The sequence below is a fragment of the Sinocyclocheilus grahami genome, unplaced genomic scaffold (genome assembly GCF_001515645.1).
Source record: "Sinocyclocheilus grahami isolate Dianchi unplaced genomic scaffold, SAMN03320097.WGS_v1.1 scaffold710.1, whole genome shotgun sequence".
Classification (NCBI taxonomy): domain Eukaryota; kingdom Metazoa; phylum Chordata; class Actinopteri; order Cypriniformes; family Cyprinidae; genus Sinocyclocheilus; species Sinocyclocheilus grahami.
In genome coordinates this window covers 488,426-497,386 of record NW_015505889.1, presented here as the reverse complement: position 1 = coordinate 497,386, position 8,961 = coordinate 488,426, and the positions used below count along the sequence as shown (strand labels likewise).

Genomic DNA, 8,961 nt, shown 5'->3' with positions numbered 1-8,961 from the left:
TATCTGCTAAAAACATCTGTTTTGGTTCTGATTATCAATTTTATCGTGCTGAAATCATGCGTTTTAAATCATATGAGTTTAAACTTCAGATATACGGTTTTGTCACAGTTTGTGAGTACTAAACTAAGTTCTCATTCATACACAAGTTTACGTTAAAAACACACGAGTTACAAAAACAGTTGGTTATGTCTGTGAAGGTAAACTGCTGGGAAATAAACCACATGTTTATTTTAGGTCTGTGTGGCAGCAGCAATATACAGTAAATAAATCAATAAATCCACTGCTCTCTTGTCTCCTCTGAGGCTGGGACTGTAAATAGTGTTCTGTGCTCGTCTGTGCAGCCAAAGACAGAACAGTTAGCATGTTTTGCTCAAACTTTCACCATGGCATTAGAGCTCGTACACCGTTGTGTTTGCGAAATCAAAATGACGGCGCTGTGGTTGGAAACTTACAGATTAAGGGGCGGTAATATTATAATGAGATCCCTTTGCCACGTCACCAAGGGAGCGAAATCAGATGCGCTCATTTTCTCAGACGCTTGCAGAAAAAGGCTTACCAAAACAAAGTTACTGGGTTAATCTTTTTTTACGTTTCCTTGGTTGGTAGATGCACCGGGGACCTGATTATAGCACTTAAAACCTGCAAAAGTCCGGCTGAGTTATCATTTTCATGATATGTCACCTTTAATTAGCGGGAAAAGAGAGATTGCTGTGGATCTCACATCTCATCGATGCAAACTACTCCCAAAGAGAATGCACGTGCTGAAAATGCACACATAAACTCCCACAAGCTTCTCCTCATACTTGTAAATAACACATTTGCAGCAAAAGTAATGAATGCACATGATTCCTCACACTCTGGTGACATCTGCTCTGGGGCAGGAATTATCTGAGATGATCCAGGAAAACTGTGTAACACTGGCCTCGGATCAGACTTTGCCCCTGCTTGTACTGGTAATTACTTGGCAGCAACTTCATAAGACTGAGCAGAGATCAGAAGTGCTGCCACAATCCCTCTGAAAAGTTCTGACTCATCCTGCAGTTCTCTGCTCTGGTAATAAAGCCCTCGGAAGCTTTTTAGTCTTACAATGAGGAGATGAATTTTCCTCTGGGCCGGTGGGAAGTGAGGAAGGAGGGACAGGAATGTAAGGATGAAAAAAGGGTGGAAAGATGCAATTATTGAACAGGGGAATGTGTATTTGATGTGTAGCAGTTTAGGATCTATGTGAATGTGACTCAGCTGTCACAGAGGATTTGTGTATAATGCTGACTGACTCCCCACATCTTGAGATGCTGTCAGAGGAAAGCCTGATGGCCCTTTCAACACAACTCGCGTCAGTGCTTCGATGTACCTCTCAACAAAAGTGACACCTGTATGCAAAAAGCTATTTATTTTTATTTATCACTTCTCATAGAATACATAATTTGTATAATTATGTCTTTGCTCCTTGAAAGTTCAGTGCATTCGGGAATGTTTACATTTGAAGAATGTCATCAAAAAGCCTTGACTCCTTGAAGACATTTCCCCCTTATCAGTCTTTTTAAATTAGTTGCCATTATATGAGATTCTTTAAGTATGCATTGATATTACTAGTTTGTGAACACGTTGCATCCTTTTCAAGACTTATGTAGTCCGATTCTCCACTTTTCTTTGAGCTGACATTAATCCACATCTTCACAGATTCACACTGATCAAAAAGGAGATTACTGCAAAAATTGGAAAGCTGTTCACATAAAGGTATGCATAGTGTCAATAATGGGCTTGTAGGATAGAGTGTGCAAACAAACAATAAAGCACTGTTTAAATAAATACACTAGCATTAAAAAGTTTGAGGTCAGTATGACTTGTTTCTGAAAGAAGTCACCAAGGTCGCATTGATTTGATAAAAAATACAGTAAAAAAGTAATATTGTGAAATATTATAATATTATAACAAATAACTGTTTTCTATTTGAATTAATTTAAAAAATGTATTGAATATATTTAAAAAATATAATCTTTCCCTGTGGCTGTAATTCTCTCCTGCTGACAGTAATCATCTTGGCACTCCTTATTAGCACTGAAATGCCAGAGTAGATTCTGTTCTTTAGTATGGAGATTCATGACTCTTTCTCTTTTCCTAGCTTTGATTCTGGCACTGATAAGAGAATATTTTGTGGGTCTGACTCACAGTTTTGAATCTCTGACCTTTATTCTTTGCCATTTTATTCACTGCAAACACCTACAGCTTTGTGCACTGATAAACACAGCTCCAGCCCACATCCTTGAGGGCCACCATGGCACACTTGCTGTTCAGTACCCCAGATCTAACTCTGAATTCTAACATCCAAACTACTGTGAAAAGAATACTCACAGTCGAGAAAGCACCATTTTGGCGACAGCCTCTGAGACGACAAAGCCTTTGATTTGGTCCTGTCACCTTCCTGTGAAAGAAAGGAGAAGAAAATATAGGGTAGGAGATGGGAAGAGAAGAAAGGTTGATAGAATTCCGATTAGTGTCAGTTTTTGCAGAAGCAAATGATCAGTATATGAACAGTGCATAAGTTTACTATTTTCATCACACACACAGACTGTCATTATTTTCTGTCACATCGATTCTTTCCCTAAAGCACCAAACTGCCAATTGAAGATCTACATAAGTCATGCAACAGAGTCAAATACACATTACAAAGACTACACTCACAGCAGACAATAAACACAACACCTGCATGCACCATCACTATAAAGAAAGCTGCCATTCTCTACAGAGGCTAAACGTGATCCAAGGCATCCATCCAAACAAAGCACACAGGAGCACTTAGGACCCAGGGGAAATCTTCAGGGAACGAAGATCTGATCGAGTGGATTTAACTTAGTAAGCGCTTACTGTAATGTGTACTTATTTGAAGTTTCACCCATAACATCTGTCAAGAGGGAATGCTGTACTAACGAGGGTTCTCTTCACGTCTGCAAACAGACTAGGGTCTAGGAGGCGCTAGAGTGCTCTAATCTCACAGAGAAAGATGTGGGAGAGATTTAGGATGAATTTCAGAATACTTTGCTTTAGGGATCATGTTAAGCTCTACAGTATGTGAAGACAAACTCTCTTGCTTATTTTATCTCTCTAGTGGTTTATGCACTCTCACGGTAAACATGTCTGCCTCCGAGCATAATTTTATAGTACACAAATGTGCTGTTGAAGTTTATCTAGGTTGGGTTTGTGGAGGCATGCCTATCAAAATCTGATTGTACAAACAGCACTCTGTTTGGTTTTCTCGATTCATTGTCCAGGCTGTATTTCCAGTCTTGTTCCTGAAAGTGCTCCAGGAGTGCCTGTCTCACCTCTCGCAGGTGTCTCACCCACCTGGAGCACCAGCCGCTGCAGAGATGGGTGACACGACACAAAGTCCTGCAGGAGACCCCATTACATTAGATACATACACACAAAGCCCATTAGATCAGCCCGTCAGTTCAGATAAATACAGATTGGAGCAGATGGACAACAGTGTTTCTTGGAGAAGACCCTACAGCATGTGAATGAATGTACGCATTTAACTTTGAGACTACTTTTCTTTTTGAAGAACACTTAATTCTGCCCCAGACACTCACACAACCTTACTGCCAAGGGTGTTTCATTCTGACCTGCTGCACAGTGTGTGAGAGAGTGTGTGTGTGTGTGTGTGAACCATTAAACCATAATTTACTGTACATATACCTCTAAACTTACTGGTCTGTTTTTCAGCTAATTGTGAAGTTATATTTGTATAATGTGACGAGTGGGGCGGGGCCGAGAGCTGTGGGAACGGAGTGAGGCCGGTGGAGTGAAAGATAATGAGGGACACCTGCGCCACTCACTGGTCTCAAGTCCCACAGAGGAGCACCGGAAGGATAAAAGGAGGAGTGACGACAGTGGAGGACAAGAGGACCAGGCCTGGACTATTTATGTTGTTTTGGTTCTGTTTGTGCGCAGCAGTCGTCCGTGAGGGGCTGTCGCGCCATTTTCAGTTTTGTGTTTAATTTATTATTAAAGGGGTCCTATTATGCTCTTTTACAAAGTCTTGATTTTGTTTTGGGGGATGTACTAGAACAGGCTCTCATACTAGGTTGTTCGAAAAGACATTATTTTTCACATATAATTAGTTAACATTAACCTAGAACATAGATGAATAAACAATATGTATAATTTAAAGGGATAATTAACCCAAAATTAAAATTCTATCATCATTTATCAAGTATGACTTTCTTTCCTCTATGGAATATATGAGAAGATATTTTTCAGAAATGCTTTTTTTTTTCGTCCATAAAATGGCAGTCAATGTTCACCAAAACTGCTTGGTTACTAACTTTTTTCAAAACATCTTCTTTTATGTTCCACAGAAGAAAGTCATAACAGGTTTGGAACAATATGACGGTGAATAAATGATTTGAAATGAATTTGTTCATTGATTTCATAATACCTATTTCATTAACGGCTGTTCATAAGGGAGTTGCAGATCTTTGCTACTGTATAATTAACCATTGTGATACTGTGTTGTGTTGCCACTAGATGTACAATCTGGGTCCTAAAGCAAATTCAGTTGAGCACCACTGCTCTGTACTGTAGTGCAGTATAACTTCTGCCTCATTACATTCTGACTCTGACTGACTGTTCCCATCATTAATCAAACTCTAACACCTCTCTCCTCCTCTCTTTTCCTATCCTCTTAATTTCTCACTTTTACCCCACTCCATCTGTTAAACCCACCCTCTCATTTTTTACCTCCTGTAGTCTCTCGATGTGAGCTCGGCAGGTTTCCAAATCACTGTCTCCCGGGACAACGATGAGACCCAGTGGAATTGCTGCAAAAAGGAAAGACAAAAAGAGAAGTTAGAACGAGGGATGAGGAGAAGAAACAGAATCTTTCTATCGCTCACAGTAACAGTCTGCTGTGTGTTGTGAAAAACTTGGCCCACATTCTTTCCTCTCAGGAGATACTGATCAGCAGTGGGAGAAAGAGTAAAAATAAAAGAAGAGAGCAAAAGAAAGAAAGAAAGAAAAAGAAAGAAATGCTATTTTCAATTATGTAAGGTATAAGCTAATACATCTTTATCTTTGTGAATACATTTGCAAGCAGAAGAGTTGATGATTATGATTTATGGCAGTTGTATGCAACACGCACTGGCTCAGACCCAATCAAACTCATTCAAACTAATCCACAGATTCCTCATGAAACAAGGTCAGACAGTAATAGGACGTGATGGGGAGGATGTGGCAATTTTATCTGCACTAGAGTCTAAACCACTGCAGGCATTTTGGAGAAACATGGCTGTAGGCCTGCTCTTACATGTGCTGTCAGTGAGAGAATAAGATGAAATATGATGTTTCCGCAGTGGTTACTGAGGGTACATGTGTCCTCTCATGCATATGGCTATTCTCCAGTCCAAGTCACTTTAGAGTAAAAGGGTAAAAAGCATAGATCCAACACTGAGATCCTAACTGTAGCGTGATACACTCAACCACCCTGAGCGTTATGAAGATACAGTAGTGTACATTTGAAAGCTGGAGGAGCAGCAGTCATGCCCTACCCTGAGCCGAGTCTCACACGCTTCAGAGAGGCAGGGTAACATTTCTAAATTAAATGAGCATTCTCAAGAGGATGGCAAGTTTCTCTGACAAAGTGTGAAGTGAGAGAGTGAGACAGAGAGAAAGTGACAGGGGAAGCAGGAAGAAAGGAGCAGAGAGAGAGAGAGTAGCGAGAAATGGGAGAGGTCTCTTCAATTGAGGAAGGTTGGGTTGCTTAGCAACATCTGAACAGTCCTTCCCAAATTCAATTCAGGTTTGATCTGCGCTCTCTCTCTTTCTTTTCAGTTGGAGGTATTGTCAAGCCTCTTCTGAAGAGTGAAGAGGGACTTGACAGCAGTGAGCAGATGAGACACAGGGATGTGTGGTATATTTTTGTATCACAAAGAGAGAGTACAGAACAGCTGTATGAACAGCAAAGAGCTAATCGCTATCTCGCAGTTGACATGCACTTTAAAAGTTTAATTTCAGTTAAAGCAGTAATTTGTCTTTTTATGATGTTAAATGAACATCATGGAAAGTCTGACTAACTGGCCTAGATAATGTGATTGTAGCTCAGCTTCGTGCAGCATGTATACAAGTTAATCAAACAGAGGTGATGTGCAATGAGTATTTAATACTTCAATTATCTGATTACGCATTGTGTCATGTATACTTAGACAGAGACTGAGGTAACACTTTCTATGAAGCCCACATTTGTAATACATTATAAGGGTATTCTTAAGATATTATAATGAATGCATAATGCATTATAAAAAACCTTATAATATGTTATATCATCTTATAAATAATCATAACAACAATTATAATACATTATAATGCTTACACATTTGTGGTTATAACTTTTAAGATTATGATTATTTATAACACACAAGGAACACCATATTAAATCTACTTTTACATTTATAATGGGCTATATATCTTGACATTGTTTATTTAAGTTCTGCACAGTATCTTACTACATCTTGTGAGTGGTTAGGTGTTGAGTGTTCCCTGTGAGGCTAATATTAATTTTGATGTGAGCTAGTTAATAATTTCAACTGAAAAAAAAGCAATGGTTTTATGTTAGTTTACATTTTATTTTGATGGTCCCCTTAGTCTATTGACTATAAGCACCTTTGCAACTACATGTCAACTAACTCTCATTAGAGTATTAGTAGGCTTAGGTTAAGGTTAGGGTAGGTAGAATGTTGACGTACTTGCAAAGTTACTTACAGTCAGTTTGTCTGGTTGGGGAACCAACCACCAAAATAAAGTGTTAGCATATATTTAGCAGACATACTACTAATACTCCAATGACTGCTAGTTGACATGTAGTTGCAGAGTTACTTATCAACAGATGTCTAAAGGGTACAATCAAAATAACCAAACTGATATTACAATAAAAATAATTCAAAGCAAATGTGTCATATTACACATTCATCTGATCTGATATCTGATCTTATGGCTGTTTGAGAAAAATATTATTATTATTATTATCATCATTACTATACTTACTATAAGTGGTCTTTGATTGCTTTAGGTAAAGTAGCATAAGAAAGATGGCAAGATAGGAGACTTAGAATACATTATAACTATGAGAAATATAATCCATTGTAACTTAAGTGGATGCAACATGTTCACTGTGTGTTATAAATCATCATACTCTTAAAAGCTATAACCACAAATAAGTAAAAAATTATAATACATTAAAACTGTTCTTATGAATATTCATAAGATGGTATAACATATTATACGTTTTTTTGCAGTCATTATAATGCCGTAAGAAGAATACCCTTATTGATCGGAAGAAATGGACAGCACCTGAGTTAAATATTTGAGTGTCACAGCAAAGGGTCTGAATACTTAGGACCATGTGATATTTCAGTTTTTCTTTTTTAATAAATCTGCAAAAATGTCAACAATTCTGTGTTTTTCTGTCAATATGGGGTGCTGTGTGTACATTAATGAGGAAAAAAACTTAACTTGAATGATTTTAGCAAATGGCTGCAATATTGTTAAGAGTGAAAATTTTAAGGGGGTCTGAATACTTTCCGTACCCACTGTATATGGGCTTCATAGAAAGTGTTACCGAGATTGATTATAACTGCACATGTACTACTGTGTATACACTTACTGTTGCTTGCTCTCTCACACACACACACACAAAGACATTCTTGCATACTAGCAGGATAAAACAAAATTTTCACACAATTTATTGTGAAGCTAAGAATTTATTTTTGGGAACAGTTGCTGATGTATCGCCAAAACCAGAAATGTGTAACGTTAAAATCTCTGATGGATCGGCACAAATTGCTCTGTCAAAAACACAATAGGAACATTAAACTGCATCTGAAGGTATTCTTAAAGATCCACTTAATTCCATCTGTACACAGAATAATCACTCACTGTAGAGATGGGACGACACCTAGTGCTGAGAAATACAACTGCAGCTTGAATCATGTACTCTTACAAAAACACAAATTAAATAATTTTTAATAAAATCTCAAAAGAGATTTCTGTCCACTTTTGAGTGAGCTAACATACGGCCATAACCGCTATAGACATCTGCTTGTTAAGTCCTGACATAACAAATACCGTTTCTGGGTTTCTGAGTCCAAGTCTCCAGTCCGTTTCAAGTGAGAAGAATACTATCTCAACAGACGTTTATGAGCACTGCTTATTTAAAGCACAGATTTAAGCTAAGCTTTTAAAAACGTATTGTGTACACTACACTCTCTGAGCTCACAGCGTCCCAGTCACCAATATTTTAACGATTCAGAAAAGATGAATTTCTGTCTGGTCAACGTAGATTTCTGTATGGAGATAAAGGTTAGGATCATGATATTTCGGTAGTATTACAGCACAGAGTGAGTGTATACTAGCACCATATGCTGTTTGCTTTTGGGATGTGATAGAGCACTTGAAAACCTTCGAACCAGCATGTGTGACGTCAGACTTAACAAGTGGACTGAGGAGGACAAGTTTCCCTACTTCCCCCTAATAATTAGAAATGGCCAATATTTGATATTCTTGATGCTGCCCAGCACATGCAGCTCTGTTTGTTGTTGGGATGAAAAAAAAGTTTTACCATTTGTAATTTAATTTTAACATAATTCTGTGAAAATAGGGACGTCCACACCATAACTATAACAATAACAACAAAGAGGAATTATATCAATGGAATGTCTTACAGAATGTTTTCTGTCCAGCAGATAAACAATAAAAACATTGACAGCCAATCAGAATCCACCTGATTTTAAAGCGCTTCCGCATTTAAAGCAGCAGACGACATAACTGCACTTTGTGCTTATAATAAACAGAACAGTATCGTTCAATGGTGTGAACGCTAATATCTTTATCGTAATAGCCATCTTTACAGTTATGGTTCTTGGTGTGAACAGGCCATTAGAATTTCTTGTAAGTTCTAATTACTTTTTCTTT

General features: G+C 38.0%; 1 protein-coding gene across 5 annotated transcripts in view; it reads right to left on the bottom strand.

The window, feature by feature from the left end:
• Nucleotides 1-8,961, bottom strand: part of dgkza (diacylglycerol kinase, zeta a) — a 127,629-nt gene that overhangs the window by 27,228 nt on the left and 91,440 nt on the right. For 4 of the 5 annotated variants that reach the window (XM_016244185.1, XM_016244186.1, XM_016244183.1 and 1 more), the window contains 3 exons: nt 4,738-4,817; nt 3,343-3,387; nt 2,353-2,422 (listed from right to left, as the gene is read on the bottom strand). In XM_016244185.1, coding sequence (XP_016099671.1) covers nt 2,353-2,422; nt 3,343-3,387; nt 4,738-4,817 — 195 coding nt within the window. The remainder of the gene's footprint in view (nt 1-2,352; nt 2,423-3,342; nt 3,388-4,737; nt 4,818-8,961) is intronic. The other variant, XM_016244182.1, reaches the window with a different exon arrangement.